The following is a 19,006-nucleotide window of genomic DNA, read 5'->3' on the forward strand; positions in this document are numbered from 1 at the left end:
TTATTTTAGACACTGAAGTAATGTAAGATACACCAATATTACCAATATCTTAACACAGTCTATTAAAAAATACTTTCAATTTAGGTAAGATAATACTTAATTTGGAGAACTGTTGGCTAGTTTAATGTACAGAGAATAAGGAGAGCGATTGGCAGTTTCGTTTTAAAGGCAAGTTTAATACTGTAGTGTGACTGACTGTCTCAGTTTTCATGGCTGGTAAATTACTTGCGTGAGACTGGAACGATGAGACATTACGAAATGACAGAAATAGGCTCGGCTTAGGCAGGGACATGACCCCCACCTGTCACATTCGGAGTCTCTACCTACCATCTTCAGAGGAAGGAATGGTGTGCACACTTGACCCTTATACCTCTAACATTTCTAATGATGAAGAGTGCAGGTTAGGCGTACGCAGGCAACCTCACTCTAATTTTAAACGACTAGCAAGGTGAGAACAGCACAGTTGGTATACTCAATGAATAACTAACATCTAACAGATCCATAATGTCTCGATACATATCTAACTCCGACGCAATTCTGTATCTCGGTAACAGTGAGTTTGTATACAGTGAATAAAAATCACCATTCGGTCATGATCATGGAAGGAGGATCTTCATTTAATCAAAACATTAATTAACCCAATCATTTGAGGTCTGTATAAGTTGATAGGTACAATATTACATTAATGCTGACAGGCTACCTTATGTACCGTTATATTACTACGGATTTTGGTATTACTTGCATTATACAAGTGCTTCTTCTAATTGTATCAGTACTACTATATATTTAATAACTTTACCTATCCAGTGTATCGGTAGCCTCTTGAGGAAGATTGTGGATAATAGGTTTATTAATTAACTAGTGCACATACCCCATTTTTCCATTATGTGTCCGCATTTTATTACCATGTAGATAGCGCGGAGTGAGTCAAGAGCATGGATGTTTGCTGATGCATCCATAAATGCATGTGTAATGTCAAGTCGTTAACTAAATGTGTTTCTGGGAAAGAATGCAAACAAAATAGGTATGACGGAAATATACAGTAGTCTGAAATGTGTTGTGCCGTGGTTGGTCACGGGAATGATTCAATTTATTCTATCATGGAACAGAAAGCGATGCTACCTCATCAGTATGCCACGATGGTCATCGTATCTTCGACTTTTAAGTGAACGATCGCTCCGTCAGAGCGTCACCATCAGGTTGCTGTCTAACGTACAAGAATGAGTTATTTACAAACGTAACTGATTAATCACTTTTTTGTATGTCTGTTAATAGTAGCGAAGTGTTATAATGCACATTAATTTTTATATTTCTGGTAAATTCAATAGGGAGAGCAATCGTTGAATCATCAGCCTTTAGCCTTTAGCTTTAGGACTGCTGATGTTATCATTATTTAATAACAGGTGCTCCTTTCTTATTTTTCCAACAATTTGTATAGGATCAACTGATGATTTCTTTGTGTGAAACGCATCAGTCATTGCCTTCCATGGACTGTCGTTGATGGCCACACCTACAATTAGCTTTCACTTTAAGTCGGACATTTCATACCGAATAAGGTATTTTAGTGTGTACTGTATAAAAATATTATCGTGTGAACGTTCTTCCAATGAAGAATGATATCACGGTCAGTAATCTGTATGCCACGGTTCCATGTACCACGTGGTCATGGCTACACAGAAAATGAGCTCTCATCACTCATCAATGGCTCTCTTTTAAGGCAGAATGCGTCTGCAAACGTACACCGAGAAAAGATATTACTGTGTGAATTTTATCGGAATCAAGATCTATTAAATGATGCGTAATGTGTATACCATCGTTTTAAAAAAGCCATGTGCGCATGACTGTACAATGTGCATGCCGGCCGTCGGTGGCCGAGAGGTTCTAGGCGCTTCAGTCTGGAACCGCGCGACCACTACGGTCGCAGGTTCGAATCCTGCCTCGGGCATGGATGAGTGTGATGGTTTAAGTAGTTCTTAGTTCTAGGGGACTGATGACCTGAGATGTTAAGTCCCATAGTGCTCAGAGTCATTTGAACCATTTGAACAATGTGCATCCGCTTCTTGTGCATAGCTTTCAGATCAGACAGTGTGTGTGTGTGTTAATGTGAATTTGATATAAATCTTTTGTGTGCGTTGTAGTCGATGCGTGGACGATGTCTACTACGCTCACACGTGGTCACAACTACATAGACGATGAGGTTTCTTCTTTCTTGGCCTGTGCGATGTTGTGAATTCTGTTACGCTGATACACCGATGTGCCCACCTTCTTTTTGTTAATACGGCTACTTGATTAACTTCTTCAATCAGTGTGTAGATGTGCACACTCTGTGTACCGTTTGTAAATATTCGGTCTCCGTCCTGATTGCGCACAATTTCTGGTATCCGTATGGTGCCATAGTTGATTTCTTCATACTTTTAAGTGACTGTATTACGGACCAGCTATAAACCCGACGAATTAGTTACTGAGGACACTTCCCTTCCATATCCATTGCACTAAATTAAATAATAATGAGACCATTTAGCATACTTAGTTGGTACATCACGCCCTGCACCTACTGTATGTACTTACAAAGTTGTATGCTTTGTTTTCCCACGACACACTTGCTTTCAAATAATACACCTTGTTGTAGCATACGGAAAGAATCTCTGTTGCTCACGCATGTACTTTCCTAGCATATTATCCGTAAATAACTGGGTCCTTTTACATACTACTGATGAACACATAGTGCAAAATACTCATCGAGGATAGGAATGAGTGGCATAATTAAGCTGAGTGACATACGATACATTTCTCCTTAGAGCGGATCATATTACCGTGCTGCGCAGATGAGAAGCTGGTCAGAGAAGGATACGTGCTCGAATTTGACTTCTCCCCACAGCACCACTCCTACTCTATTTCTCCTCTCTAGGGTGTTTCCCGAGTTAAAACGAGAGCAAAACTGAAACAACCCAATTTATTGCGCATCTTTGATTAGCGCACAATCATACCAGAAAGAAATGAGACTATGGTAGCTTGACTACAGTTTATGTATTCCGGCACGCCATGACAGTATTTTTAATCAAGCTACAAAGAAACTCAGTGGAGAAGCAGGGAGGATCACAAACAAAATATCTCAAATCTGTCAACTCTCAGATATAAGGATGTACGCTTCTACTACAAAGAAGTTAGCTACATAGGGGAGAACAGATTACAGTAGTGTCTGCAATATTCTTTCATCATAGATAGGTCATAAGTGCGGACAGTTGTGTAGGCCATGACCTTATCCAGAGTCATTACAGACATGGGGCCCACGATATTACGGCTGGTTACATAACCCTCTCTAACAACTATAAAATCATACTATGTAAATCGGCATTATGTGATGTTTGCAATACAGAAGTGAGTCCAGCACTTACTGATGACTATTATCGTGTATATATCAGAGACCCTTCAGTGATACTGAAATGAGCTGCATAAATGCCTTAGATTGAGACCCGGGTTTAGTATATTGTTGATTTAATTGTAACAACAGGGAGTGAGTAACCAATACAATAAACTGAAAATGATACGTACATTCAATTCGGCAACTATTATTGTTGTAGATGTACACTAAAAATTAAGAGAACAGTTGGTGAAATACGTAAAATTTATTTTTTACTTTAAATAAACCAAGAATTGTAAATGAAAATTGAAAAATGAATAAACGCAAACAACATTAAATGAACGCAGCGAAAAACGAAACATAGAACAAAAACGAAACGAAAAACACATAGAACAAAATCTGAACACAAAGAAAACCTTTAGGAACAAACGAACATTTTTTCAGTGGGTGCAAGCGGCACCCGAGGGTTGGCTACAAAGACTCTTAGCTGCTCCCTCCTCAACATCTACACGAACTTCCTCCATCTTGGCAGCACCCATCAGACTCTCGGCTGCGTCTTCCTCTAAATCTTGATGAGCTTTTTCCGTCTCGGCAGCATTCACGAGACCCTTAGCCGCACCTTCCTCCTCATTTCCACATGCTTTGTCAATCTCAGCATCATCCTCAAGACTCTCATAAGCCCCTTCCTCAATCTCTCCACATGTTTCGCCCATCTTGGTAGCACCCAAGCGACTCCCAACGATCTGCTCCAGTAAATCTTGATGGGATTGTTCCATCCTAGCAACATTCATGAGACACTCAGCTGCCCCTTCATCCTCATCTCCACATACTGTGTCAATCTCAACAGCATCCACAACACCATCATCTGCCCCTTCCTCAACCTCTCCACATGTTTCGCCCATCTTGGCAGCGTCCATGAGACTTTCAGCTGCCTCCTCTTCAAAATCTTGACTCGCTTCTTCCATGTCGGCAGCATTCACGAGACCCTTAGCTGCACCTTCCTCCTCAACTCCACATGCTTTGTCAATCTCAGCTTCATCCTCGAGACACTCATCTGCCCCTTGCTCAATCTCTCCACATGTTTCGCCCATCTTGGTAGCACCCATGCGACTCTCAACGATCTGCTCCAGTAAATCTTGATGGGATTGTTCCATCCTAGCAACATTCATGAGACACTCAGCTGCCCCTTCATCCTCATCTCCACATACTGTGTCAATCTCAACAGCATCCACAACACCATCATCTGCCCCTTCCTCAACCTCTCCACATGTTTCGCCCATCTTGGCAGCGTCCATGAGACTTTCAGCTGCCTCCTCTTCTAAATCTTGACTCGCTTCTTCCATGTCGGCAGCATTCACGAGACCCTTAGCTGCTCCTTCCTCCTCATTTCCACATGCTTTGTCAATCTCAGCATCATCCTCAAGACTCTCATCTGCCCCTTCCTCAATCTCTCCACATGTTTCGCCCATCTTGGTAGCACCCATGCGACTCTCAACGATCTGCTCCAGTAAATCTTGATGGGATTGTTCCATCCTAGCAACATTCATGAGACACTCAGCTGCCCCTTCATCCTCATTTCCACATACTGTGTCAATCTCAACAGCATCCACAACACCATCATCTGCCCCTTCCTCAACCTCTCCACATGTTTCGCCCATCTTGGCAGCGTCCATGAGACTTTCAGCTGCCTCCTCTTCAAAATCTTGACTCGCTTCTTCCATGTCGGCAGCATTCACGAGACCCTTAGCTGCACCTTCCTCCTCAACTCCACATGCTTTGTCAATCTCAGCATCATCCTCAAGACTCTCATCTGCCCCTTCCTCAATCTCTCCACATGTTTCGCCCATCTTGGTAGCACCCATGCGACTCTCAACGATCTGCTCCAGTAAATCTTGATGGGATTGTTCCATCCTAGCAACATTCATGAGACACTCAGCTGCCCCTTCATCCTCATCTCCACATACTGTGTCAATCTCAACAGCATCCACAACACCATCATCTGCCCCTTCCTCAACCTCTCCACATGTTTCGCCCATCTTGGCAGCGTCCATGAGACTTTCAGCTGCCTCCTCTTCAAAATCTTGACTCGCTTCTTCCATGTCGGCAGCATTCACGAGACCCTTAGCTGCATCTTCCTCCTCAACTCCACATGCTTTGTCAATCTCAGCTTCATCCTCGAGACACTCATCTGCCCCTTGCTCAATCTCTCCACATGTTTCGCCCATCTTGGTAGCACCCATGCGACTCTCAACTATCTCCTCCTGTAAATTTTGATGGGTTTGTTCGATCCCAGCAGCATCGATGAGACACTCAGCTGCCCCTTCATCCCCATTTCCACATACTGTGTCTATCTCACCAGCATCCACAACACCATCATGTGCCCCTTCATCAATCTCTCCACATGTTTCGCCCATCTTGCCAGCATCCATGAGACTCTCAGCTGCCTTCTCTTCTAAATCTTGACTCGCTTCTTCCATGTCGGCAGCATTCACGAGACCCTTAGCTGCTCCTTCCTCCTCATTTCCACATCCTTTGTCAATCTCAGCATTATCCTCGAGACTCTCATCTGCCCCTTCCTCAATCTCTCCACATGTTTCGCCCATCTTGGCACCACCCATGCGCCTCTCAACGATCTGCTCCTGTAAATCTTGATGGGCTTGTTCCATCCTGGCAACTTTCACAAGACACTCAGCTGTGCCTTCAACCTCATTTCCACATACTGCGTCAATCTCACCGGCATCCACAACACCATCATGTGCCCCTTCATCAATCTCTCCACATGTTTCGCCCATCTTGGCGGCATCCATGAGACTCTCAGCTGCCTCCTCTTCAAAATCTTGACTCGCTTCTTCCATGTCGGCAGCATTCACGAGACCCTTAGCCGTTCCTTCCTCCTCATTTCCACATGCTTTGTCAATCTCAGCATCATCCTTGAGACTCTCATCTGCCCCTTCCTCAATCTCTCCACACACTTCAACCACCTTGGCAGCACCCATGCGATCCTCAACTGTCTTCTCCTGTAAATAGCGATGGGCTTGTTCCATCTCGGCAGCATCCACGAGACAATGAGCTACTCTCCCCTCCTCTTGATCCACCTGGGCAGCGTCCACCTAGGATACCAACATTGTGTTAGGTGCTTGGTTATACTAGGAAGAACATTATACACTAGAGCTTACAGTATGAAATAATAATGGTTAAGAGTTTTCAGACATTACGCGAACAAGAGGTTTCCGTAGATCGTATGTCAGATTCAATTGAAATTCAAAATTTCAATAGTAGTGGTAATGTTTAACATTTAGCATGTAAGATATTGGAATATTATTACGGCGCAGGCATTAGAAGCTGATGACTTAGTGTATGGTATGAAAAAGAGGGTCTTCCATTATCACCAACTGCACAATAATGTATCGCTGTGATCCTCATACTAGCAGCATATCTGGAACTTAAGTGTTTCGGGTCTACTGAAGAACGGGATACAACCCGTCGGCTCTGACCAATGACGTCAGAAGTTGCCAGAGATTATTTACTACACAGATTCAACAGCTGAGACAAGTGTTTGTAAACTAAGGAACGCAGGAGAGAAAAACAGGTGGTAGACATATATAACGTCCAGTAATATTTCGTCATAATGTTAGGGATATCGCTTGTTTGAGTCCTAGTGCCGCAGTAAAAAATAATAAAAAAAAAGGATAAACGTAGTGCTAGCGTAGAACACCTCAGTTGACATATATGAGTTGTATCTCGAAATTCAGTCTATCTGTGAAGATTAATTGCAGTATGGGATACGAATTAACGTGAGTCGATATCTTCGTTTTCGTTAGCATTGGTATCATATTCTTCAGTTGGCCTGTATGCGTCAACTGAAGTAAGGGATATAAATTTTACGTATGTCGCTCTTTTCGCCTTGTGTAGTGCTAGTATAGACTCGGAAAGTGACACTACCACCCGACGAAGAACTTTGTCAGTTACAAGCGTTACGTAGTTTGGGAATTCGCAAATGACGCATAATTCCCCATTTGCTCTTATTCCCTATGGTTTCAAAGCCGCCGAAATTGAGTATTAACAAGATAAAGATTTTGAAACCAGATTTTAAACACGTTGTCCTTTCCAGTAGCAGTTTGGACTATAGCCATAATTTGTTGGATATAACGGCCTAATTGAAACTGAAGATGCTGCAGAAAGATTGACATCTGGAAAAATGGTCTGAGGTATGTCTAAGACCTAGTGACAAATGGGAAGCATTGCATTAGAAGACGAATGAAAAACTTGAACACATGAAGTAAAGAGGGCAGTTGAGAATAAAATAGGCAAACATATTATTTCCAATAGAATTCTTGTGTAATTCACCACGTGCAGCTTTTAACTGTTTAAAGAAGAAAATTTAAAAAGAAAAACAGGAAATGAAGCCTCAAACGGGAATATACACACGTACAAATAAGTTTTGCAGGAAGCCGAAAACGGGAAAACAAGGCTGGATGCAGAAGAAATGCGAAACAATAGAAGCTTGTGTAACAATCGGCAAGTTTGATGCCATATTTGGGAAAACTGTGGAAACCGTTAGAGGAGAGAGATTCAGATGTATAAATATCAAACGCTTACCTGGCAAGCCATTACGAACGAAAGGACGGAGATCTCAAAGCTGGATTTAACGTCAGAATGGGTCCTACAAAGTAAACCAACTTAAAAAAGGGAATGGATGAAGATTATAAGTGAAATATCGTGCACTAAAAAGAGTTTGACACAGCAGTAAAAGACCCAATTCGAAAAAAGACTCTTGGCGTACACTACAGTGTTTCAAAATTGTTAAGATCACTGGTAGGGATATGAAAAAAGAAAGCGGGAAAAATACACTCATACTTTCTAAAACATGTAATATTACCATTCCCAGACAGACCAAATGTTAACTAGTTTCAAAGTTAACGGAATGGTCACGAAAATTCTAATACGAATTAATGAAGATATTGGTAGCAGAGAATTTCTGTGGTGACGAATTTAGGTTGCGCGGAGGTATGGGAACGAGTAAGTCATTTCCGACCTCAGGACTCTGAAGACAGACTGCTGCAAGGCAAAAGTAAATCGGTAGGAATTCAATTTCTGAGGGTCACAGGGATAAAATACAGGGAGTGATGTTATTCCATACTTGTGCATAAAACAAAATGCAATTATAAAGGTCTCAGGATCTCGCAGGAATACAGTAGCTGAGATACGTTTTTAACCTAGCAATTCAGCAAGCAGCACGGAAAGTAGGCAAAAATTACGTATGGTTATAAACCAGCAGAACTCGTCAAAGCTGCTAGACAACATCTGAATTAAGAACAGTTCCATTTCATACAAATTTCACACGAAACCAGGGAACACTGAGCAGACTTCGAAGAATAGTTACAGCACCAACACAAAAAAAAAGAATCTGCAGACAAAAGTGAACAATGCAGCACCCTCAGTTTGATAACACACGCCACCCAGATCTTGACTCTATCATTATAACGCGGACTGAAGAAAGCATAGGTGTACAAAATACGGAAGATCAAGTTGGCTTTAGGGGAGCTTTAGGCACACGAGAAGCAATACTCGGATTACGGCTAATACTTGAGACAAGACTAAGCAAGAGCCAAGAATGCAGCAGTGTGTCGTAGGAGGAATGGTCAGTATTCAAGTGTATGGCAGGAGCGATCATCCGAAGCTTAACATCTACTAAATATGGACTCTAAAATGCAGCTATGAGCACTTCATCTTCGATATTGATACGAAATCTCGTCTTGGCCTTCTATATTTTGAGGGGCGTAAGTATGGCCCAAATCACGGAAAAAAATTTCCTGTAAATATGGGCTGTAAAGTGCTCTCCATCAGACCTTTGGGCACTAGTGCAGCTTCACTGTTGTGAAACACATCCCTTCCACAAAACAAGTGCTTGCAGATCTTAAGCTACGAGTCTTAGAGTTTATGTTTACTAGTCCCTTTTGCTTCGAATGATGGTTCCTGTCGCATCTCTGAATACTGATCGTACCTCCCAGGACACTGTATATTACCTACGTCGACAAATAGAAAGAACTAGACGGTGTAGTCTAGCGACAGATTTCTGAGATGCTGAGAGTGTGAATGGCAGAATGTATCAGAACAGAGGAGTACTGCAGTAATTTTACAGAGAAAAGATGGGAGTGATAAGAAGCGGATAACATCAAGAGCAAGCCACTGTTAAATAAGGTGTACGACCGGGCTGTTCACTTTCTGCTATCTTATTCAGTGGATACATTCGGAGGACTCTAGATGTATTTAGGGACACACTAGGACTTGTAGTAGGAATTAAAATTGAAGGTAAGATAACAGACATGTTGAGATTTTCTGATGATACTACAGTGTTAAGTGAATGTGCGGAACTACAGAAGCTAGATGAAGATGAAAGTCAACCCCATTTCTTCCCAACATGCAAATTAATAAAGTTAAGACAAAAATCTTGATGAGTAGACAAAATACCGTTGCCCAGTGCTCACTTAACAAAGAGGGACTGGAGACCGTGGAATCCTTTTGGTCCCTATGGAGTGAAATGACCCTCAGACTGAGAAAGCAAGGATGCTGCAAGCCAGATAAACCAGGCAACAGCTGCTTTCAACAAGAGCAGGAACCTTACTCATTTCGTTTCATAGCCCAATACCTGAGGAAAGACCGCATAAAGATTTTGTGTGGAGTGTGCCGCTGTAAAGATGTGAAATACTGACACACGAGGAGGCGGAAAGAAAAATGATAGCCATCAGCATGTGGTTCTGTCGCTGAAGGCTCAAGATTTTCTGTGAAAAGAACGTATTAAACGAACTGGTGCATACAGGGTAGATAATGTGCAGCTATGTCTCATAAAGCTTATTGAATGCCACAGGTGTCAGCCGTATGCTGAGAAATTATGGTGTCATTAAAAGTGTTGCTGAAAGGACAGCAGAAAGGAAGTACACAAGAGACAAACATAGTCTACTATACATCAACCGTATCATGGACGACACAAATTACACCACCTGCCGGAGACAGAAATGCTTGGCAAGCTGCTGATAGCCAACCTGATAGTTAAAGACCAAAGAAGAAGAAGGAGATCATGATAAGTTTTAAAAGTGGAACAACCAATGGCAAAAGGCTTTAAATGTTCGAAAATGGGTACATGATTGAGTAATTGGCGTGTTCTTCACGTGAGGGGACACTGTGTGATCAAAAGTATCCCGACACCCCCAAAAACAACAAAAAACGTTTTCCATATTAGGTGCATTGTGAAGCTACCTACTGCCGGGCACTTTACCTCAGCGACCTCAGTATACATTAGACATCGCGAGAGAGTAGAATGGGGCTCTCCGCAATACTCACAGACTTCGAACGTCGTCATTTGATTGTGTGTCACTTGTGTCATTCGTCTGTACTAGACGTTTCCACACTCCTAAATATTCCTAGGTCCACTGTTTCCGGTGTGACAAGTAAGTGGAAACGAGAAGGGACACGTACAGCACAAAAGGATACAGGCTGGCCTCGTCTGTTTGACAGAGACCACCGACAGTTGAAGAGGGTCGTAATGAGTAACAGGCAGACACTATCCTCACCACCATACAAGAATTCCAAACTGCATCAGGATCCACTGTCAGTACTATGACAGGAGGGAGGTGAGATAACTTGGATTTCATGGTCGAGCGGCTGCTCATAAGCCACAGATCACACCGGTAAATGCCAAACTACGCCTCTCTTGGTGTAAGGAGAGTAAACATTGGACGATTTAACAGTGGAAAAGCGTTTATGGAGTGACAAATCGCGGTACACAATGTGGCCATCCTATGGCAGGTTGTGGGTTTGGCGAATGCTCGGTAAATGTCATGTGCCAGCGTAAAATTCGGAGGCGGTGGTGTTAGGGTGTGGTCGTTTTTCTCACGGAGAGGGCTTGCACTCCTTGTTGTTTAGCGTGGCACTATCACAGCACAGGGCTACATTGATGTTTTAAGCACCTTCTTGCTTCCCACTGTTGAAGAGCAATTCGAGGATGGCGACTGAATCATTCAACACGATCAAGCAACTGTTCATAATGCACTGCCTATCGCGGTGTGGTTACACGACAATAACATCCCTGTAATGGACTAGCCTCCACAGAGTCCTGACCTGAATCCAATAGGACACCTTTGGGATGTTTTGGAACGCCGACTTCGTGTCAGCCCTCACCCAACGAAATCGATATCTCTCCTCAGTGCAACACTCCGTTAAGATTGGGCTGCCGTTCCCCAAGTAACATTCCGGCACCTGATTGAACATATGCCTGCGAAAGAGAACAGTTTCACATGTTCTTTGGCGGTATTCATGGCGTCAATTATTCCCAGCACCTGGTTTCACATCCACTGACAAATGCGTAGCACGCAGAAGTCTCTGCTCCACTAAGAGGTTTGCCTAATTGTACTTATTTGTGTATATGTACAAAGGAAGTTTTGCTTTTTATTGTGATATTTCTTTGCACTGATGTGACTGCTTAAAGTGTGACCGACCAGACCAGTATATGCTACTGTGGTCGAGATTTTCATTACACAGCAGCATCTAAAGATCTTCCGCTATATTTGATAGCAAATGACAACGGCAGCAATCGGACTGTAGCCAGACGTTCTTACCCTGACTAGCAACCGAATAATTTTTCAGCTGTGATTCAGTGGGATATTTTCCGAGTCTCTGTAAGAGACAAGCCAATCATAAATGGTATTCCATAGAAAATACCGTAAGTTACACTAAGTCGATTACGACTTTGTCGCAAACTGAAATTCAGCTGCTGATCTTACACTGTTACTTGGTACGTGCAGTACTGATAAACGGATGTCTCGCCGACTGCTGAGACCAGTCATGGCAGAGTTCTACAGTTAGTGGATACGAAATCGTTACAGACTGCCATCTGTAACACCAGTGATATTTCCGAACCCGTGACAGTTTTACAATGGAATCTTACATTCCCTGAGTAGTGCTTTATATTTACATTAGGGACTTCGAATCAACGATTGCTGGCATTATTAGATTCCAATATCGTGAATCTGTCTGTTAATACTTAACGTTAACTTGAGGGTCAATTGGGTTTTACAGTCATGGAGATATGTGCAAATCATGAGATTTTTTCGACTGATGTATCTGCCTGAGTGGCTAATTCCGCATTGTGTACAATCAGGGATGTAGCTGTTTACTCATCGCTCTCACACTGTCAGACCATATCCTCACACATGCTCTAATGTCAGTAATGATGCTGACTTACCTCAGCGGGGCCCTCCTGCGGCGCATCGAGTAGTGTTATATCTCCTTCCTTCGGGCAAATATCCCTTTCTGAAGTTACGTCGCTGTCTTGATCCTTACGCGGTGGATTATCTTCAACGACCTTATTTACTTTGAAGCGCCCAATAACGTGGACCTGTGGGTGGTTTGATGTTACAGTTACTTATGAAGCTAGGATGGCATATATCAGTAATAGATAAAGCTTTAGATGCTTCACTTAGCATTCTTAAACAGATTATATATTAAGTTAGCAGCCCCTAAATTTAGGCTATACGAAGATGTCAGTTTAAAACTAAGATATTAAATAAGGTAGAGAACTGTGGGATACAAGAATGAAAGGTCGATGATTAGTGGGAGGTTGACATGAATATTTCAATCTCATCCATCAATAGTTGCGCAGGCACTTGATAGGAAAAGCTGAGACGATGTCCCTAGATTGGAATATAAGAAACAGTTTACTACAGAACAGTGCATAATGTGCGAGAAGACATAAAGAGCTGGCCGCCGTGGACGAGCTGTTGTAGGCGCTTCAGTCTGGAACCGTGCGCCCACTACGGTCACAGGTTCGAATCCTTCCTCGGGCGTGGACGATGTGATGTCCTTAGGTTAGTTAGGTTTAGGTAGTTCTAAGTTCTAGAGGACTGATGACCTCAGATGATAAGTCCCATAGTGCTCAGAGCCATTTGAACCATTCGAAATAATGAGTTTAGCTCACACAGAAGAATGAAACCAGCCTGTTAAGTGATAGATCTAACCACATGAGACATTCTTTGTGGCCTGTTTTGTAGGTAACGTTCGTGCAGGATTTTTCTTTACTACTTACCACAGTACAACAGAAACTTATGTATGCCAAATACACAGCAAAGTAAGCATGTGTCTCAAACCAGGGTGTTCTGCAAACGTTTTCGTAAGCCCTGTCTGGTCCCATAGTCAACCTCCGTTAACTCCACTAACCCTACGAATCAAAATCAATTCCCAGCAAGAAATAATCTGGGCGATTGTTTAAATGAGTTGCGGGGAATCCTACTGACTGCATGTAGAACACTAGCCACCAGAAGAAGGGAGCGTGTGTAGGTGTCAGGCCACAGGATAGAGCATGTGGCGTGAGCTCCACGGCAGAGGCACTGTCCGTAACTGCATCCTAAGCGATGGAAAGCTGATGTGTACGTTTTACCTTGGCGTGTCCACTGCCGCAGAGGCGGCACGTCGCGAGTTAGCAGCTACAGGTCATGTTCCCATGTTCTCGGAACTCCTAGTACCACAACGGTGAAAAGGTAAGATTGGAGACCATCTGGGTCTTATGTGCTTAACAGCGCGGCTCCCTGAGATGACAGGCTGCTGCGAAGCTAACTGAAATTTTGTTGACTCTGCTAAGAAACATGCGAGCACTGACATAGGATAATGCAAATAAATTTTCGAGTGGAAGAATAGAACTCGCATTTGTCTACATGAACAAGGCCAGATCGGCTGAACGTGATATAGAACTGATGGTGGGAGTCAAATGTTGCCTGCTTCTCAGCTCCAGGACAATGAACCTATGACTGGTTTATTACGTTAAACTAAACACTGTTACAAGGGATCTGCTGGCTGGTACTCAGGAGAGTATCATTCATTGATTATCCGAAACTCCGCACACTCCGGAAAGTAAATAAAATTTCTGATCCTTATTGGGAGCGCTCCGTAGAGCAAACTTCCATCAGAGACTCGCCAGCGGACACATCAGTTGAGAGAGGCACATAGAGTTTCGGCTCTCACGGAGAGCAGTCTTCAGTACAGGTCAGACGACAGAGTGTTGCAGCCACTACGGCAGCCGCCCGCGGCAACAGGTAACGCTAAGTACGGTGAGCGACAGCGGCGTCCAGGGTGTACGTAAAGATTTCCGACTGACATTACGACTTCCACCGTTCGGTTGAGTTTACTGGCAATGTCGAACAAAACATGTACTGAGTCAAGACAATGGGTACAGGCGGGGGTATTTCTGTACTTCTTTCATATATGATTAATATTCGGGAACCACTGTGCAACTTTAGCGAACATGGTTGTTTCCCAAAACTAATCAACCAATCTTTGCCAAGGCATGGCTAATTTAGTTACAGTATAAAGTAAGTTAATACTTAATGAACATAATAGTTTTCTGTTCGTGTGCGCTTATGTTTAACATGACGTCTGTAGCGAAGTGTAATATATGCAGCCCTATAGTGACCACTGTTTCACTCAGTAGTATCATATACCCTTTATTTATATCCTTATAACGCCTCTAGGACCACAATTTGTTAAATAAATACACTTAACTAAACTCCTGTGATCCTATAGAAAGCGAGTTGTTAATCGCTAAGGTCACCCGGTACAGATACCTCTGACTTCCACATAGGTATGTGGATGGCTTCGTCGTAACTTCACAAAGGCTGCTTCCTAACGAAAACGTAATTTATTTTTACATTATTATTCAGAATCTTGCGCCAAAGAAAAGTAATACTTCGAATTAAAAGTGAACCACGTGGAGTTATTAATTACCTATATTGTCAGTTGGCCTGATAAAACGTTACTCTTTATTTTGCGCTGTTCCTGTATAGCATCAGAGCCCCTGTATCAGCTGTATCGTTATTAACACCGCACAATTTTATTAGTTCACACCTGCCATATTAGAGCGCTTTATATCTGAAGTACACTGTCCATGCCTTTAATTAGTATCTTTACGTGCTAAAACTTCAGTTATTATGCTGATTGCAGATGAAGTGGACGTTCAGATGAGATGACATCTGGTTTCATCTTCGGAGTAATCGCATCAGAAACTGCACCAAGGCTCCTCGGCCATGTCTGATTCGCTCCAGTGGGAGGCAGTAACACATTTTTGCGAGTTGTGCCATTGACATCGTGTGTGATCTACCAACTGTTATTACTACTATTTCACACAAATAGTCTGGCTAAGTTAAGTAGTTGGAAACTCACGCTTATCTCATCACGTGAACAGTTGTTAATGCAATTATATAAACCAGAAAAGATTGCACTGATGCTCTTCCTGTGTCAGGTCTGTTTTAGGAAACTTGAGTTGTTCTCGGTATGCCATTTGTATCAGTCACTGAGGATTTCATTAATACAGTTGGAATGTATCCGAAGTCTTAACTTCCATATATTCTTACCAAGTTTTCTCCTATGTTAAGGTAGTAACTTCGCTTCTACCATGTACGTTAGATGAGTCATCACTTTCTTGCAGGTATAAATCGCCGAATTGTTGTAATTGATTCCGATAGCTTTATTGGTTCCCTACTGTCTCATAAGTGCCACTGATGGTATATGGGGCGACATAGATATTCAGCTTGTGGTTTCGTACTAGTGTATCCTACTGTAATGTTGAGTTCCGTTAACAGACTGGGCTAAAATAACTTGTACCCTTATCTTTACGTACATGGCAGTTTTCTCTTTGATGTGATAGGTCCTGGTGCCAGTATTTGTGCTCATTTTGGGACTGGCTTGACGACCGTATGATACTACGATTTATAGTTACCGTGTAGCTAACTTTCTCTTTCCTTGCTAGCAAATAGCTAAAGACACATTCAAATTGGAGCTAGAGGTACTTAAGCTCACCCTTTGCTGAGCCAACCAATGGAGCAGTTCAGCTCTCCAGTCTGATAAATAGGCGGTATTTCATGTCTCTGTAAGAGGCAAGCTGAACAAAGAAGGTATTTCCACAAGAAACTTTAACCAGGTGATGGGTCGAGTTGCTTAAGGCGCACTACGCGAAATCGGTATGTGCTCAGTTAAATTCACGTCGAACAATCGGATTGCGGTTCTTGGCGTTTGTATAAATCACATAAAAAGGTTATCGGCATACATGCGTTTAAAATGAGTCAAACGGTTTGATTCCCCGACATTCCACACTTCGAACTACATCTATAATGAATTCGTCGACACTGGATGCCGTTCGCTAGTCTTACACCATTACTTTCAAATCTGCGATATTGATGGACGGATGTGTCTCCGACTGGCAGTAGTGACTGGCCAGTTGTGACTCGCACAGCTGCTGATCTATAATTTGTGCACATGAAGCTGTTTGAAGCTGCTGTGTTTCACACAAGTGTTGTAATCGTAACCCGTGGACATTTTACATCGGGCCATCCGTCTCACAATAATAATTATTCGTACGACCCAAGATTTACGTTATTATCTTGTAACGAATCTATCATTTGATTGTAATAAAGTGAAGCCCTTAAATTGTACTTCCTGAATTTATAGTGGAGGAGGCATGTCTGGAGCATCAGAAATTGCCGATAGACATGGTCTGTCAGAGTGTCTGATTCGACCGAGCGTGCAGTTTAAGAAGTAGATGTTGCTTCCTAGGTCTCAACCTGTCTGTCCGTCTCTCCCTGCTTGCTCTTCGTGGCAGTAATGACGCTGACTTACCCCAGAAGGGCCCTCCTGCGGCGCAGCGACCAGTTTATTCTGACGTCTCTTGCGGCGACGGCGACGCTGCTCGGTGTGTCTACGCTCGCGGTCATCAGACGGTGGTATTTCTTCGGCTGCCTTCCTCTTCTTAACGCGACCAACAGCATGGCCCTGCAGATGGTTTGATTTTACTATCGCTTATTTAGCAAGGTTGCCATATGTGTAATAGAAGGAAACTTTAGACAACTGACTTGATATATTAAGTGAGCAGACCATAATTGTGTCTAATAACGAATGTGAAATGTGTTCCTGTAGGCGTTTGTCAAGTAATAACATATCAAATAGAGAAAGGAAACTGAGAGGCACACGAATGAAATGGGTAGAGAATGTTTTAATGGGGTACACTTAACAGAATAAAGGTTGGTTGACACGAATAATGATAAGGCATCTAGGAATAATGAACCCCGCACCTGAAAGAGGAAGAATGTGAAGGTGTGCAAAGAGTACAAAAACCAGATTGTTGTCCGCGCACTGTGTAGTACGCACCATATGAAGAAAGCTGAGACAAGTCAATAGATGTCTGGGTCGAAAAAGAAAGACATTGTCTGTGATCCGTTTTGTAAATAACGTTTGTGATGCATCTTTGTTCATAAATGCGACAGTAGAGCAGAAGTGTACGTACAGCAAGAACATAGTAAAATACGCATTCAATTGTAAATAAGAAAATTTGCTGGTGTGAACCTACATTTGTATTTAGAATACTCTGTTACCTTAATTTCTCTCACTTGATCCTCTGATCGTCACGTGAATATACGTGTAAAGTTCTATGACGCTGCCTAGCCTATCACAAATTCACATTCTGGAAGACTACACGAAGAGATTACGACACCATCGTTAAATTTTGTTTAAGAGCCCCCACACTATACAATTCTTTGTTATATCTTCGTGTGATTTGGTCTGGTTACTTATATTCTCATTAACTATTCTTCATGTTTCAAAACTTTATTCTGTATGTCGCATTGACGGAGCCCACAAGCACTGGAACTGTAAACCATATTATGTCGCATTGATGTCGTGTGTATTTCTCGTGCAGCCACTGAATAGAAGCTGAAGTCGGATTTGTGGCCCCCATTACCGACAGCATATGCCCACTGCAGTTCATAGCAGCACTTAGTTTCATGAACTGTTATTAAACTAACACTCCGTATGATCGTACATCGTGTACTGGACACTTTAGATAGCATGTCTAATGCACATGGGAAACCATGTAAGACTGAATCGACTGTTAACATGCGTTTTTACCTCATGTTTCAAACGAGTGGTATAATCCGTATCGTTGTAATTTTACAACGGAAGTTTACTTTCCACAGCAATAGCATTCCGTTTTATGTCACATTTACTTTAGGATATTGTAACCACTGCTATTTTATATTAATGGATTACAACAAAGTGCGTTCCTTACTTAGGCCCACGTGTAAAATTGAGAGAACTGTGTGGGAGAGTGACTGATTCTGCGATGCAAACCCGGTAGTACTGATGTTCGCTCACCTCTGCACGGCCGTTTTTCCCAGTGTCGTCCTTATTATTCTCTTCTTTCTTGATTCGAGGGGCAGGTCCTGGAGTCGGCTGACAGGGAAAGATCTCGAAGATGGACGGATATTCTGGCTCCCTTCTCTCTCTGAAGCGCCCGTACTCCATAAACTGTGGATGTTTTGTTTTTGCCATTACTGACTCAAGTAGTATTGTATATAACTAACACATAAGAATACTCTAGAGATTAGACTTACTACACTTGAATGGATTTTTGGCCACATACTCAGTCGGTAAGTATAAATTCTGAAAAATGTGTTACATAGTGTTATAGGGAGCGGTTATAAAATAATAAATCAAATAAAGTAGGAAATGAGAGGCACAAGAGTGAAAAGGTGAGGTAAGCATTTAATGGAACGTGCTCAACGGGGTTGGACACAGGTTAATGGGTCTGCTGCTAAGAAATCCTAAAAT

The 19,006-nt window shown here is 42.5% G+C and overlaps 1 protein-coding gene across 1 annotated transcript; it reads right to left on the reverse strand.

Moving 5' to 3' along the window:
- Positions 1-3,801: 3,801 nt before the first annotated feature.
- Positions 3,802-18,727, reverse strand: LOC124803459. The gene is made up of 4 exons (XM_047264648.1): positions 18,551-18,727; positions 17,021-17,173; positions 12,603-12,755; positions 3,802-6,471 (listed from the first exon to the last, which is right to left on the reverse strand). Exons 1-4 carry the CDS (start codon positions 18,725-18,727, stop codon positions 3,802-3,804), a joined length of 3,153 nt encoding a protein of 1,050 aa, XP_047120604.1.
- Positions 18,728-19,006: the final 279 nt, after the last annotated feature.

The sequence above is a fragment of the Schistocerca piceifrons genome, chromosome 6 (assembly GCF_021461385.2).
Source record: "Schistocerca piceifrons isolate TAMUIC-IGC-003096 chromosome 6, iqSchPice1.1, whole genome shotgun sequence".
In the NCBI taxonomy this organism is placed as follows: domain Eukaryota; kingdom Metazoa; phylum Arthropoda; class Insecta; order Orthoptera; family Acrididae; genus Schistocerca; species Schistocerca piceifrons.

Bases quoted from the DNA above. Each gene is read 5' to 3' on its own strand.
- LOC124803459 (XM_047264648.1), bottom strand. From the start codon at position 18,727: ATGGCAAAAACAAAACATCCACAGTTTATGGAGTACGGGCGCTTCAGA. The intron at 17,174-18,550 runs GTGAGCGAACAT...AACCATCTGCAG, and splicing joins GGAAAAACGGCCGTGCAGAG to GGCCATGCTGTTGGTCGCGT. The intron at 6,472-12,602 runs GTAAGTCAGCAT...TTGGTATCCTAG, and splicing joins CGCAGGAGGGCCCCGCTGAG to GTGGACGCTGCCCAGGTGGA.